This window comes from Montipora foliosa, chromosome 3 (assembly GCF_036669935.1).
Source record: "Montipora foliosa isolate CH-2021 chromosome 3, ASM3666993v2, whole genome shotgun sequence".
In the NCBI taxonomy this organism is placed as follows: domain Eukaryota; kingdom Metazoa; phylum Cnidaria; class Anthozoa; order Scleractinia; family Acroporidae; genus Montipora; species Montipora foliosa.
Window position 1 is genome coordinate 12,727,296 of NC_090871.1, and position 16,409 is coordinate 12,743,704.

A 16,409-nucleotide genomic window follows, 5' to 3' on the forward strand; every position below is an offset into this window, starting at 1 on the left:
TAATAATAATAATAATAATATCGCGATATGTTGCTTAAACATGGATATTCGTATCGTGGCAAAAATTATCGGCTCTTCTACGTCGTTATGCAGAGTACCGCAACATGTGCAAAAACAATGATGCGTCAGGCTGCACGTGAGCACGTTTATTTTTTCTCTTTTAACCAATGACATTATGGCTTGTTGTGTTGTCGTTGCCGTAGACTGCCTACTGTTCTTTGGAAGGGTTACGTAACTTAAACAAGAGGCTATGGGTAGCCTACACTTTGTTCGAAGGTTTTTTAGCCGATTTCCTATTAAGCTCACAATATTTCAGTGGTTTTTGTGGTAGTGCACTCCACACTATGCCACCGGGTTGTAACAGGGTTTTCGTTTGAGGGAGGACGTTTCGCCCGGTACTTTGATGCCAATATTTGACGGGTTTGTTTTATTTTTTATAATTACACTTTTTTTAAACTTACTTTAGAAAGAGAATTTGAGTGAACTCCAGCCTGGCCTGGGAAACTGATTCTTGGTTTCCAGAAACGCTGGAAATAGCATTTCTGAGTGTTTAACTAAAAAAATATTATTTACAATATAATATGGAGGGCAAAGTGCACTATTAATCGTTGTAAATTGTTCAAATTAGAGACCTTTAGCACCGAAGTTTTCGGGATATACCCCAAACCGCGGTTTGCGGTTAGTCGTTCGCCGTTAGAGGTTAGCTCGATTTTTAACTTCAGCAAGCCGTTCCTGTTATGCGCATCGGCGCCGCCATATTGAATTTTCGGGATAAACCGCAAACCGTAAACCCTGGTTTGCAGTTAGTCGTTTGCCGTCAGAGGTTAGCTCGATTTTGAACTTTTAGCAAGCCGTTCCTGTTATGCTCATCGGCGCTGCCATCTTGGATTTTTCATTGCTACAACTGCTCTCAAATCAAACAGCTCAAATTCACCCAAAACTTATCTTTGATCTTCAAAATTGTTCCCAGTATATAGCAAACAGATGTAACAACATGACTGATATGGTCAAACGGGAGGTCTGATTAATCTCTGGCTATAAAACGCTGCCGTAAGAACGGTGTCTTGAAGTTGAAATGCAAACGTGACAGCAAGGACAAGATCACGTGATTTCCCGAGGTTCCCGGTATTGCCCGAAAAATTCGTTGCTTAAGGTCTTTATTGCTACAACTGCTCTCAAATCAAACTGCTCAAATTCTCCCAAAACTTATATTTGAACTTCAAAATTGTTCCCAATAGATAGCAAACAGATGTAACATGACTGATATGGTCAAACGGGAGGTCTCATTGATCTTTGGCTATAAAACGCTGCCGTAAACCACTTATTGCATGAACGGTGACTTGAAGTTTAAACTCGAACCGTAGACTGAAAACGTGACGGAAAGGACAAGATCACGTGATTTCCTGAGGTTCGCGGTATTGCCCGAAAAATTCGTTGCTGGTCTCTCATACCAAGATAGTTACTTCGCGACCATTTCACTAAATTTGACTTTTAGGCAAGTTTGTAAGGGCAATTTTTGTCGAAAATTAACTGAACGAAACTTAAAGTGAAATTAAAATAATGAATTTACTGTTTATAGGAGCAGTCATGGCTCAGTTGGCTAGTGCGCGGCTTTCGGAGCGAGAGGTCCCCGGTTCGATCCTCGGTGACTTCAACGTCTGTCTCGACTTTCCTCTGATCCGTGTAGCTATAGCTTTAAATACCCGTAAAACGGAGCACTGACAGAGGGAGGGGGGTAAAGGGCGCACCGTCGGCTTCCATTGATACCAGCCTCGTAGCTGAAGGAACTACCGACGTTAAATAAAGTTACTTTACCTTTACCTTTATGAAAAGGTACTGAATCGCTGCTTCAAAATTAGCATAATTACAGGTTACAGTGAAGCTCAGGCGCGCGAAGCGCGCCAGCGGAGCACCATGGACAAGAAATTTTGGGAAATCTATCGATGCGAGAAATGTACGTAAGCGTACAACCGCTCGTACAGACTGTCGGGGTGGAAGTAAGGAGGAAAGACGGCCTTTGAGGGCGTAGGTGTTCGGGCAAGTTCCCTCGGCGGGAAATCGCATAGCCAGCGTTGTATTTGGCAACGTCTACGAAGTTTCTCAACAAACGAGGGCAGCAAAATGGGAATCAAGGTTTGTTATCCTTAATGTCATTACAAAAGCACTTTCTCCTCAATTTTTCAAGGACCCCCAGGTAGTCGAGTCAGTTAAAGGCGGGGAGGAGGGCTGGGAAATTGAATCGACTAAATGAACACACATGCAAGTGGAAAAAAATTATACCATTTTTATTGATCAGAATAAAAACGACAAAGAACTTACAACAGCGCAACTGCAAGTGTTGCTTGCTTGACCCTCAATATTTTGGTGGAAACCAGTTGCCGGGAAGGAAGAGGCCTCTGCTCGTCTTGATTGCGACTGTTCACCGGAAAGAGCACAATTACCACCCACTGGAACGTCGTTTGTCTGCGCACTGCCTTCAAGCCACTTCAGAAAAGAAATCTGGGGGTGTGGAAAAGTAAACAAAGAAAGAAATTGGAGAAAAATGTTTGATCTTTTTAGAAAGTGCACACAATTAAATCTTTAAGGTATTGTGGGATAGACTTCCAAAGATCGTCATCTTTAAATAAAATCATCTGCTTGCCAGTGTTCGTCCTTACATGTGGCTTAAATTGAGCGTTTTCACATGACGTCACGGCGGCCATGTTGGTGCTCCAAAACAAAGGGTTGGCGGCCATGATGGTGTACCATACTAATCCTTCGGGAATTGAAGTCTATTTTTCTACAAATACTTTCTTTTGTTGCTGTAATCCAATATGGCTGCTGATCACGTGAGCGAAATCGCTCCATAAGTTTTGTTGGGTTGCATCCATGCACTTCGCTAGCCTCCCCTTCAAAGCGAGTCAGAGCGCGAGGTTTTTGTGATGGTAATTTGCTCTACTTTACATATGAATGAAAACTAATTCTCATCAGAAAAAGTTCGACTCGCTTTGAAGAGGAGGCAGACATCAACTCGAAAGTGGCCTATTTTTTTCACTCTGCATGTAAATGTAAGAGCAGGGCACTCAAGGAGATTCAGACATCGTTCACTGGAGTTGCGTCTATCCGAGACAGTCGTAGATAGCTCATGAAACGTCATGACGACGACAGCCACTGGCCAAACTAAAAGCCAGAAAGGCAGAGCACGTGAAATACCAGTAACCCAGTCTACAGTTTGGGCCAAGAACACATGACAAGGAGCCTCCCAATACACAGTATCCTTGAGTTGAGTCAACCTTTGCGGGTATCTTTCTATTTTTAGAACTAACCCTTCAGCAGGAGACACACTTTCACGTCAATTTGCGTGTACTGTTTTTGCTATTTTGGTCTTCGTTTGACAATAACTTTTCGAAACTTTATTCTGATTGGCCATTCTAAACACTGCGTGCAGATCCGACGAACTCGCAGCGCTTTAAAAATAGAAAAATACGCACCAAGGTTGTCTCATAGGGCTTTATGGGAGGGGCAAGCTCCAACTCATAGACTCCTGGTTTGTGCTCATTGCATTCTGTACCTAAATTGCAGAAAGACAATTTCTGAAACGTACCGGAAACAACACATACTGAATACCAATTAACCAACAAAAGTACCTATTACACTGTAAGTTCAAACGTCAGACGCAATATTGGCCGGAGATTTGCAGAAGTAGGATGCTTTGGGTAGATTTTCATAGACTATTTTCCCATTCCCATATTGCAATGTTTTTCTTTACATAAAAACGACACCAGTTATTTACTCCTGGGACTGTATCATGCTTCAGTAAACTGGAAATCCATTGTTTTAATGCAAATAACTCCCCAAAATGAACTGTACTAAGAGATTTGCGAAAATAGCGAATATATTGGACCAAAATGGTGGAAGACAAAAGAATCATTGTTATTCTGATTAGGCCTTGTTGATCAGGTATTGTTATGTTCGCTTTGTTCTCTTGTTTTATGGACGTTAATTATTCCCGATTCGGTACATGAAAGACAAGCCGATGCTTTAGATAGCTTTCAGTGTTATGCCTTACGCGAAGGGACCGTAAGCGTGTAATAATGAGGATCCTAATAAATACAGGTTCCTCGTGTTTGCAACACCTAATATTCCCAATACCTATGCAAGCAAACTGAAACTGAAGATTAACGAACTGTTGGGAAACCCTCTATCGCTTATTCCTATGACCACGTTCTCCATCATTGACGCCGGAATCAAGCTGGGAAATCAGCGCTACCACTCTCAAATGGTCTACTCCTATCAAAGAATTGAAAGGAAAAAAAAGGAGACTATTCTGAATTATTCACTCGTCCTAACCAGATCCTCAACTGCAAGCCAGTTTGACGTCTAGAGATCTAGACTTAGTCAACAACTGCTCTCCTTTCCTAGAACTGATGCGAGAATTTGGAATGTGATTCCTCCTAGGCTACGTGAAAACGGCACAAACTACTCTTGAAGGTTTTGGAGACAGCGGTTTAAGTTCATATGAGCGCAGTTAATCTTTCTTTCCTTTGTTTATTTCTAGATTCAGATAAATTAAATTCATTTACCTTATGTTATAATAGTTTCCTATTTTGGAATAGTTCATGTTACCGTTGCTGATTCTTGTTTTCTTTATTGCGCCTGTTCTATTGTTTTAATGTTCCCGATCTCGAATGGCTATGCTAGTTGTGAGTAAAAAATATTGTAAATCTGTCTTAGCAATGTCTTAGTGTAATAAAATGTCGATGTTGGTAAAAAAGCAAAAGACTCGGTCCTCAATTGCCATCCAAAGGCGACTCTAAAAAGTTCGTCCTCAGTTTTGATCACAAGTAGGGAGTCTGACTGTCTTTCTCCCTATTCCGACTACACCAGATTCCTCATTTCGGTAACGAACAGGTCGAACGAACTCGTTGCTGCACGGACATAAGAAACCAGATGCACTCATGAAAAGCAACTGCTCGGCGGCTCATTAATCAATTAAAACAAAAGGGCTAAAAACAAACATCCAGGAAAGTTACTTTGCTCGAATTCATCAATTTGAAAAAAATGAACCCTCCTGGGCGGAAGGCCAGGATTCCATTGCACAACAACGAAAATGCCGTTTTTTAGCTCGTGGAGAGCTATCGGGATGGTTGGCGAATCAGGCAGTCAGGCGTAAACAATGGAAAATTTGTAATCGATTTCTGATCGTCTCAAGTTCGGCAGGCGCATTCATGCATCCGTTAAATGGTCGTTAAGGTGGCAGGCGCATTCATGCATTCGTAAGACAGAAAAATGTATTACACTGCATTTGTAACCACTCTATAGGCTTGATAATTCGCTATATCACCTCCCTGACGCAGTATCTTACTTACTACACGAGCTTACCACAGGATACCTTTGATTCGCCTACGACGAACTTGGGCAAACATTTTTTATGCGTCTGTAAAATTCGTCTGGTATAAAGACGGTCGCAAGATGCATAATTCGTCTCGACGAAGTATCCACTTTAGAAGACGCACAAAACTGGATACTTCGTCCAGACGAATATGTCTTGCGCCAGTCTTTATACTAGAAGAATTTAACAGATGCAGAAAAAATATTTGCCCAAGTTCGTCCCAGACAAAACCGCCATTGTTTCCAGTTTCTCTTGGGACATACAATGGCCCAAGAGAAAATAAAAACAATGCTTACACAAAACTTTAGAGGGCAAGAAGAGTATTAAGGTATTTTTGAAAGTGGCCTATGTCAAACTATGGAAGGGCGACACTCTCTTACTTTTAAAAATGGGTTCCAGCACTCACGTAAACGGGAGCTGAAATATCGATAACTGCTGCTGTCAAAAGTGAATACTTCCTAGTATCGAAAAGTATTTTACGATTTACAGTGGAATTAAGCAGATCACAAACCTATGCGTGAAACACAACAACCTTCATCAACTTTAAAGACTTAAAGTTTGGACCTCACGAGGTGTGAAAACTATTTCAGGCATTAATTAAGCCCGCCGCACACTTGAGGAAAGAGCTGAGCAAACTGCCTCGCGAGGCGGCTTGCTCAGCCGTTTCCTCACGTGTGCGGGGAAATTGTGGTGAGAAATTCGCCTCGCGAGGCTGTGAGGATAAAATCAAACAAGTTTGATATTTTTGGCCTCGCGAGACAAATTCCTCAATGTGTGCGGCAATCGTGAGAATCGAGCTGAGCTTGGTTTAATCAACCATCCAATAAAAATACATGGCATACTCACGTGACTCCAGCGGTTCAGGATGGTGTCGGAGGAAGAATTCCGACGTCAATGAAGTCACGTGAGAATGCCATGTATTTTTATTGGATGCTTCATTGACCAAGCTCAACTCGATTCTCACAATGGCGGCACACAATGAGGAATTTGCCTCGCGAGGCGAAAAATATCAAACATGTTTGATTTTTTCCTCACGGCCTCGCGAGGCCAATTTCTCACCAGAAATTCCCAGCACACGGTGAGAAAATGGCTGAGCAAACCGCCTCACGAGGCAGTTTGCTCAGCTCTTTCCTCACCGTGCGCGGCGGGCTTTAAGCACCTTAACAAGGGGCCGTATAAGGTGGTTGTCATCCTAAACTTTCGACACAATGGCTGCATCACGAGAATTAAAGCACTGACCGCCAGCTAAGGTCAGTAACGTCTATTGGCCGCGTGACCTTCCGCTCGACTGAACGAAGACAGGTGACTAAATTACTGGTTGCAAATAAAATACTCTTGCTTTTCGAGTTCCTGGACTACCATCATTGAACAGACAGTTCTACTGGATAATGCTACTTAAATGTGCCAACTGAAGAATCTGCCATTAGACGATGAATCGAATGTCAAAGTACACTTATTTCTAGTGGTAGTACTTTGAAACTACCGGGCAATTTTCAAATCATTTTGACCTAAATTCTGTTATTCTTTACAATGAACAGATAAAGATGAAAAAGCTCCCCACGGCCAATAACGACACCCATACTCGAGACTGAAAGCTCAAGTTAAATTTAGGTTTGGAATGGCTTCCATTGAAAGAATTTGAGGGCTAACAGACTTCGCCCCTATCAACATTTCCGTGTCAAAAAAGGAAGTGTTACCTATCAAGGCCAGTTCTAATAATAACGCAAGGGCGAAGAAAACGCGATACAAAAGGTCTTGCTTTGCACGACTGGCGCATGCTCATGTTAAAGTACTTCAAAACATATGCCACTACACAGGGGCAACCTCTGTGTTTTCCTTGCTTCAACGAGTTTTAGTTCAAACTAGCCTTAATCACACGGCAGCCATGTTTAGTTTCGGGGGATTGAAAACTTTTGTTTTTTGCACATCGAAAACTCGTTCCCAAACATTTCAACTCGAGGCTCGGGGTACGAAATCTGTTGTCTATGGCCGCCGCGCAAAAAAGGCCCATATTATTGCACTTTTACGTTCGTTTGCATCTGTGTAACGTGACCAGCTTTTCAACATTAAAAAGATATCTGATTATCACTAAACAAAATACCCATTCTTGTCCCAAAAGGCATCAAGTCTTCTGGCCAGCCCGAGCATTAAGAACTCTGGATGACCCCGAACAATGAACAACAGGAATCACGGACTTCAGCTTTTCCGGGGAGTCACTTAAATTTGAAGCAATAATCGTTGCTTTTCGTTTCAAAAATGGGATCCAACCACCACTACACATATAATTATCCTTATTGCTGACCAAATGAAGGAAGGCCTTTGGAGACAAGAAAGCGCAATACTGCACTTACCGTGACCACCTGCCACTACAGACCTTAGCAGACAATTTAAGGGCCTTTGGATGTATATGTATCTCAAATAAACTTACGCCGTGTATTTTGGTTCACTTTCTGATCTTTTAATGTAGTTTTACTGAGAAAATTCTTCTCGAAATTGGTTGGGGTTATTTAGCTTTGATTTCTCTTTTCAAATTTCGTGATGGAATTTTATCACACATCTCTTGGAAATTTCTTCACTTGGTGTAATTTTATCACGAATTTTTTGTTGAAATTCCTGATGCAATTTCACCTTCGTTTTGGACACAACAATTGACAACATTCAGTTTTAAAGCCAGCTTTAGTGGCTTGTTAAATTTTGTAAGGTCATTTTATTTTAACAACAATAATAATAATCGCAAGATTGCACTCAAATCACCAACTGACTCGATCAAGTGCTTCTCAGATTTTTAAGGCGCCCGCTTTGGTGATAATTTTGTCTAACAAAGAGTTTTGGCTGCTTATAAATACAATTTTGAAGAGTAATACCTTAATAAAAAGTAAAAAGACAATTTGAGCATGCTTTGCAAATGATTTTGGGGTAATTTTCAAAAGGAAGTCTTGATAATGCCTCCGTGAATCCCCTTAACAAAGTTTTGATCACGTTCAAACAACTTTTTGGAAGTTTTCCACCATGTATGAAATGATCCATTTTCAAACTTCATGTTCATGCTACTTTGTACAAACTTAAACTATGCTACCAATGCAAAAAGCAAAGCAGAAAAGATTGGGCTCCAAACTGAATAAAACGAATGAATTGTTGTCGTAAATCTATTTGAATTAGATGAATGGCTGCCAATCTGAGTTTTCACCACTACCATTGCTGCGACCAGGAACTATCTTGGTACCACTGCTGGTCTCCTTGGTCGGTGTAACTGTAGTCTTGTCCCCATTGTTGTTGCTCCTGCTGTCCATACTCCTGGCTACTGTAATCCATGTATGGCCTCTTTGGTTCTGGATATCCACCTGCACCACCTTGATAGTTGTTGTCACCACCAAACTTACGCTTCTGGGGACCATATCCTCCTCCTCCTGAAGGGCCAACTCCTCGTCCTCTAGGCGGACCACCTCGTCCACCTCTACCTCCAGGACCTCCACGTCCACCACGCGCACCACCCCTCTGACCACTTCCTCTTGCTCCTCCCCCTCGAGGTCCACCTCTAGGTCCACCTCGAGGTCCACCTCTACTTGGTCCACCACGACCGCCACGAGGAAGCGAGCCCCTAGGCCCACCCCTACCACCACGACCACCCCGTCCCCCCGCAGGGCTGGAATAATCCCCACTACTACCATAGCCACCTCCATAGCTGTCACCTCCATGGCTGCCACCTCCATAGCTGCCACCTCCATAGCTGTCACCTCTATAACTGCCACCTCCATAGCTGCCACCTCCATAACCACCCTCATAACTGCCATAATCACTCCCTCCATAACCTCCATCCCCATAATAAGTGTCATAACCACTGCTATCACCATAGCTGTCACCACCATACGCATCATACCCACCACTGGCATCATAGCCTTGGTTGTAGCCCCCTCGTCCACGCCCTCTACCTCTTGGCGCACCACGAGGTTGGTTACCACGAGGACTTGCTCCAAAACCACCACCACCTCTGCGCTGGTTCTTGTTTGCTGGCTGCGGCTTTGCCAGGGAGACGTCAATTGTAATATCATCCCACACTTGGCTGTGGAGTGCTTCTATAGCGCTCAAAGCATGCTGACGCTCAGAAAAATGGACAAAAGCATAATCTTTGATCTTCTTAACACGTTCCACAGTTCCATACTGGCCGAACTCTTCTTGGATTTTCTCCTCTGTGATATTGGGTGAAATGTTTCGCACATACACCACTTTTACCTGGACAGAAATAAATCAAAATTGCTACAAAATTACAGGTCATAGTTCAGAAAGTCAAAATTCAAGTATTTGGTTGGGACCACATCACCATACTATGTATAGAAAACATTCCAAATTTGAAAACAAAAATCAATTCATTATTAATTTTTTATATTTCAGGGCTTGGAATAAAAAGATTTCCTGTCAATTTTGCAGCAAGATAAGAAAATTTAGTCATAATTTAAGTTGCAAAGTCATTGCACTGTATTTTGTTGACAGCAGCTTACTCCACTGACCCCTGGGAGGGGAGGGTGGCAGTCCAGGAGTCAACGGGTCAACAAAACCAAAAATATGAGCCCACAATACAAACTTGTGTGTAAAGAAACTGAAAATGGCGAGGCAATGATAGGGCTGTCAATAAATTGAAAATACAAGTTGTAGAAGGCTTATAGCTAAAAGTAAGCAGCCATGTAAGTGAGCTTGGTTCACTTGACTGAGGACAGAAAAAGGTTGTTATTTGGGCTTCCCTCTTCGGCATGGCCGCCGTGTTGTTTTGTCAGACTAAGCGCATGACTGGGAACTATTCAGTTATCTGTAAATGTTCCAGGCATTCCTCACCATTAATTTTGCATAAACGATCAAGCGTGAGCAGTTTTGTCGGTTTTTTTTATTTTGTTTCTCCTTGCAAAATATGCCAACAATTCCACCCAAAATGGGGAGAAGAATATTTCAAAAGTTTCTTCGAAGATAATTTGACAAAAGCCGGATTGTTCATCTTGACCGGTGGTAAAATAAGACAAAAGTATGTGGCTGAAGATGGCTTAACCGCTGGTGGTTTTTGCTGGCTACGAGTCCTTATTCACAGCCCTGGGACAGCATTGTGCACATACATGTTAACACTGTGCAGCTAAATTGCTCTACAATTGTGCACTGTATCTTCAGATTGAAAGGGAGTTCATGGCGAGACACAAAATAATTTTTTCTTTCCTTTCCTTAAAAGTAGAAAAAGTAAGGGCAAAGTGTCAACTACTAACCAATTTTATTTCAAAAGAGCAATGGTGAAAACTAGTCGCAAATTTGCCACTATTCCAGGTATGTTAGTCGCAAAGGAAAAAATACAGTTGTAAATGCAACTGTATTGGACACAATTTCAAGCCCAGTATTGATATCTCATGTTCCTGCATTTGGATGTGTTACAGTCTGCATACATTGCATAAATTCAAAACTCATGAGGACAATGCCCTTTCACCTTCAGATGTTCAACATAACTTATGATGAAGTGGGAAGTTTGTTGAAAATGAACTATTCTTGGTGGGACCCAGTCCAGGCAAAACAAAGTCATTTGGGTCAGGTTCTCTAAGTGTAAACCATGTAAATGTAAGTGAAGCAAACTGACTAGTGATGGAGTGAAAAAAAAGCCAGATAAATCAAATCCTATTTTGGAGTGTGGGCTTGAAGCCCTATGGAATACAAGTAAGATCAATGTTACCTACCTTTGCCATAACTTCTTCGTCTGGTTCTTCTTGAGGATCGGCCCACTCAACCTTGGCAATTGTCATGCCCCATACATGAACCTTCCCACTCTGAAGGCGACGTTTAGCAAGAGCTGCTGCTTTGTGGCTTTCATACTCAATGAAGGCAAAACCCCGGTTTTTGCCTTTGTTCTCCGATGACAAGTACACAATGACGTCAGTTAGATCTGAAGTGACCCTTGAGAATTCTTCAAATATTTCATCCTTGGTTTTGCTCTTTGGAATGGAGCCAACAAAGAGACGGTTGTTAGCAACGGATACACAAACACCAAGTTTCCTGCCTGGACGGATTTCTTTGTTATCCAATTTCTTAACTGCATTCTGCGCTTCAGCTTTCGATGCAAATGTACAGAAGCCAAAACCTCTGTTTAACCCTGATTCTGGGTCCATCATCAAACGAAAATCATACACCTGTCCACATTCTTCAAGAAGAGGGATGATCTCATCCTCAAAGCAATCCCTAGGAATCTTTCCAACAAACACCTGGCAACATCCTTTCTGTGGGAAAGGCAAAAAAAATCACTGATGTCATTCCATTGTACCATTATTTGAGAAACTAGTTACGAAACCTCAAAACCTTCAAAGGCGAGAACAATGTTGTCACAATCCATGTAGAATTGACAGTGACAGTGCACAAGCTTTTGTTTTTGCTTCAACAAATTAGTTGTGTATAATTTAATGCAAATATTTGATTGGTTGTTTTCTTGAAAAAAGGTGTGTTTTGTGCACAACCAAGGCCAAAAATACAAAAACGTGACACAAAAAGACTGTCAAGTTTCATAACCATCGCCATTCATTAACTATGATTGCACTGAGACGCCAACACTTTACAATACGTCAAAAATACAATAGAAGTTTCAAAAAGTTCATTTCAGCCTTTTTTCCTATTTTTTCTCTCCTATTACAAACACACCCCTAGGAATTATACTTTTCTCGGCCTGGTCTTTGATGTTGAAGATTATGATCCATTTGGGCAAAAACTATTTGGAGTGACTTTCTGACATTTTCAGGAATCAAATACAACACCATTTTAAACTTCCTTAACCCTAACCCTAAACTTGTGTTAATGACTGTTCAAAGTATTTGCTATAATTTTATTCTCGAAGTTTGTAAGGAATGTGTTACTGAGTTATTGCAGGATATGATCATTTCTGACTTGAAATAAGTGGCAGTTGAGCTTGAAATCTGGAATTATTCATTCCTCAGAATTAGTTCAAGGTTGGAGTTTTTCAACAACTATCCCATAAACATTTCTATTTTAGGCAACAAGTAAAATTTCAAGCGCTTTTGCCTCTAAAAATATTTCCTGTCAAACTACAATGGCAGTGACTAGTGTATTGACTAGTTGTAATCCCAACAGTTTTTTTTTTAGACATTAAATGTCATTTTAAGCCTCTGGGAAAACTGTTCATGATGAAAGCAAAAAACATACAAACTTTATGATAATATAACTTTTCAACTTTATCTGTTGTGTCACAAAGTGAGACAAACATAACAGGCTTTCTAACAATGTGTTGTGTTGCAATGGTGGTGTGAAACAGTTCGCAGACCATGGTCATTCTATTCAATCAATGTGGGAAAATGCTCCTTGGGGTCATGGGTGAGATAAAATTAAAAAATGCTTCAAACAACACTAATGTCAACCATCGTTTCTTGCAGCACATTACAACAATCAAATCGACTGCAGCATTTGGTTGCTTTCGTCTCTTCCTTGGTTGCAGTTCTTTTCCCACCTAAAGTGTAGGTGATTTTGTGGTAAACGCTATGGAAAAGATGAGGTATTACCATAATGCACAAATATTTCCCAGCGGTACAGTAACTATTTTAAGGAATTAATTTTGTCAGGCTCCAAGTGGAACAATATGACTACATTGAGGAATGACCTTGAAATTGAACGATCTGACCAGATCGCCGCGGGCCATCCCACCCAGAATTGATCTGTCACACAACCTCTTGAGATGAACTGCCACACGTTGTGGTCAACAAGACCCACATTGAACAAGTTAGTTCATGTTAGTTCAATCCTCGTCAGGTTTGTTCTCAGTGGTAGTGGGTGGCATTTTGAAAAAATATGCTGTATACACCCAAATGTTATTTGCTGGCTGAGAGGTCCACATAATAGCGAAAAATTGAAAATGCTTCCTTAGGTAGCAGGGAGCTTTTTCAAGACCGAGGTCACAGTTTTTTACAAAAAGAACCGACCCTTTCAGCATTCCAGTTAAATTGTTCAAGTGGGGGATCATGTAGACCATTTGAGGGGTCACCCAGACGTCATGCCAGCAGTGGCCCTTTGGCTTACACGTTCACACGTTGAAGTCTTGGTAAATTCAGTGCAAAGATAACAAAACTAGCCTGCAAGCAGGCTCTTTGAAAATGGCGTGGACGAAATATAGGTTGGAAATATAGGGGCTATATTTCAACTGCGCGCCATTTCAACGGAAGAGTGTGCTTGCTTGCTATAACAAAACATGCTCTTGAGTAAAAACCTCTAATTTCTTCTTTAAGTGAAATGGTCTACAAAAATCTAACTGCAAATTGCTCTGACGGACATTTTCCTGTACATCATGCATGTCTTACAGTTGCACTAAACAAACGTTTGTTCTACACACTAAGGAAGGACTGAACATGTTGTTTCCGCTTCATAATTCCTCTTCTTTTCAGTCTAATCTGATGCCAGATAGAAGCTTTTTTTGGCTTTATGTTTGCACCAAAAAGTATCACAAAAGCTGGGAGTTAACAATAAATGGCAAGCCAAAAGATAGATGAAGAAAAAAAAACAGTTTTTGTATAAAAATCTGAATTTCGAATTCTCAGCGAAAGATTCATGACAATCGATCGTAAAAACACCAAAATTTCTGCAGCCTCTGACTTCTGGGAAGCAAGGGGAAGGTCATGATTTTCTGTGAAAAGGAAGAAATTGATCACGTGCTCGGCAACCACAAAGGTACATGTGAGCACCTTGTGTCAAGGTTTTTGTTTACATTGAATGAACTATTAGGAAGAATGTAGTCTCCTTTGCAGCCTTATTTCGGGATGTCAAGTCGTTAGTCGCTTTCAAAGTTAAACAATGTACTTTTTTGGCACGAAACTTCCGTCTTTCGTTTTTTTAATTTTGTTGTAATATTTAACTGAATATCTACATTTCATCTGTCGGGTCAGGAAGCCTTGTTTGTTGGGTTATTGACGAAAGACCAGACTCTTATCTGGAGCACTGCCCTTTGCTGGAAAATAATCAATTTTTCCCCCGTCTCTCTCTCTTCCTCTTGAAATGGATGGACTCCAAAACATAAAAAAATGTCAAAATTATGTGGGGTGGAATGTCTCACATGTGGGGTGGATAAACCTTCACTGAAGTGGGGAGGATCGACTCTGGGGCGGAACAACCGTAATTCCACCAGATAGTATTATACAGAGGGCAGCAATAGAAGATTTTTCTTCAATTTGGGAGATGTGATTCGTCCTGCACCAGTTTTACAGGGTTTAAGATATCCAGTCACTTCGTTCATGGTCAGTTTGTTCCAAGTCAGTTTGTTCAAGTTATGGTCAGATCCTTTCACAAAATACTCAGATAGTTTGACCCCTAAACCCAAACTCAGGGTTTTCAATAAGAATTTTAGAATTCAAATGTAGTTAGCAAATCAGACAGCTTACACCAAGTACTGGAATGCTGGACCGCTCCCTAAAAAACGTGTGTGCCCGAAATCGCTGCTGAAATTACTCTGAATTCAGGCCTCTCTTTTGTTTTTCGTGAGCAAAACTCTCCGGATCCAAGGTTCATGCTCTGTGCGAATGTTTCTCGTGTTATTTGTAAAATTTGGGGTAACTTGCAAGGAAAAGTGGGCGGCGAGTTTACGTGCATTAGAGGGCGAATTTCGCCGGCCGGTCTTCGTTTTCGGGGTCTTCGTTTTCGATACTACTTTCCAAGTTCTCGTAGATCGATCGATACGAACTTCAAATCGATCTCCTACGGTTATCAAGTAGGCTTCTTCAAGTGGCTTCATGAAGGCTTCATGAAAGTTGACTATTTTGTGGAACGATCTGACTTGGAACGAACTGACCATGGAACGAAGTGACCGTAATTCGGGTTTAACGTACAGTGTCTTGATATTGGCGTACACCACAAATCATTTGCTTGTGTAACAAGTATGAACATTGTTTATGCTTAAATTTAAGCTTACACACACGTATAAGCCAAGTAAACTGGCTGACTAAAAAGAAGACTGAAGGTAATGAATCGCTGTGAATTATAAAATACAAACGAGACATGCTATCAAAGTCAAAGCATGCACACACATTAACGGAAATGTAAAAAAAATCTTCTTTTGAAGATGTCTTACTTCGCTGCCTCCTGTTCCCGGTGCAGGTCCTTGCCATCCAGGCGGTGGGCCCCCGTATTTCCTTTGTCCAGAGGTAATATCAAGCGTGTATCCAGTTCTATCTAGCAGTGCTTTGATCTTGCCTTCGTCGGCGTTGTTGATTTCCTCGCTGTTCGTTGTCTCTCCGACACTGGCGCCACTAGATTTCGTAACGTATGTTTTCATAACTCCACAAAGAAAGGCACTCTTGTTTTGTACATGAGTTAAATCACTGTTCGAAAACTGATCCAGCACTTCTAAAGCGCCTTCTTGGTCGAATTCGCGAAGAGCTTCGAACGCTCGGTCGTCAAGTTCTTCAGGTGAAAGAATCCCTAACGCGAAGATCTCAGACAAGCGCTGAGCTACGGCTTCGCTGAGACCTTGGTTCATAAGCACATGTGGCTCCATTATGTCGAAATAAACAGCAAAAGCAATGAAAAATGTTCCTCTTCTCCTAGTTTAAGCGCAAGCTGTGCAAAGAATCTTTCTGGCAAATGAGTCTCGGCGTGCTTCAAGGAGTTAGGGGTGGACCGCCCGTTCATAAGGGGTAGCATGCAAAGCCTAACCCCCCGCCCCTATCCCCACAGGTTCCTCAAATCCATTTGACAAATTGACTTCGGTTTCTTACGCGTCTGCCCTCTTAGACTTAATGATAATAAATAGCGCCTTGACATCATCAAAGTGAGCGGGTCGTGATTTCCACAGCAAACTTGGACAATGTTATGATGCAATTTATCATCAATAAGAGGAAATGCATAAAATAACTAAATATTTTAAGCAAGAGCCGATACAACGTAGATTTGATTTTTAGTGATGTACTATATTTCGGCTGGCCAAACCAGCCTTCTTCAGGTACAATGAGAGTTTACATTGAATTGCTTCTATGTACATATATATATATATATGGTAAATGGATGTTGACGTAATACTGGAAAAAATGTG

General features: G+C 41.4%; 1 protein-coding gene across 1 annotated transcript; it reads right to left on the bottom strand.

Moving 5' to 3' along the window:
- Positions 1–8,028: 8,028 nt before the first annotated feature.
- LOC137996787 (heterogeneous nuclear ribonucleoprotein R-like) lies at positions 8,029–15,980 on the bottom strand. The gene is made up of 3 exons (XM_068842370.1): positions 15,450–15,980; positions 11,074–11,610; positions 8,029–9,601 (listed from the first exon to the last, which is right to left on the bottom strand). Exons 1-3 carry the CDS (start codon positions 15,873–15,875, stop codon positions 8,561–8,563), a joined length of 2,004 nt encoding a protein of 667 aa, XP_068698471.1. The 5' UTR covers positions 15,876–15,980; the 3' UTR covers positions 8,029–8,560.
- Positions 15,981–16,409: the final 429 nt, after the last annotated feature.

What these genes read in the sequence shown, in the direction of transcription:
- LOC137996787 (XM_068842370.1), bottom strand. Translation starts at nt 15,875, where the DNA reads ATGGAGCCACATGTGCTTATGAACCAAGGTCTCAGCGAAGCCGTAGCT. An exon ending in CGGGAACAGGAGGCAGCGAA is followed by an intron (nt 11,611 to 15,449) that starts GTAAGACATCTT and finishes CCTTTCCCACAG; the next exon opens with AAAGGATGTTGCCAGGTGTT. An exon ending in ACGAAGAAGTTATGGCAAAG is followed by an intron (nt 9,602 to 11,073) that starts GTAGGTAACATT and finishes ATTTCTGTCCAG; the next exon opens with GTAAAAGTGGTGTATGTGCG.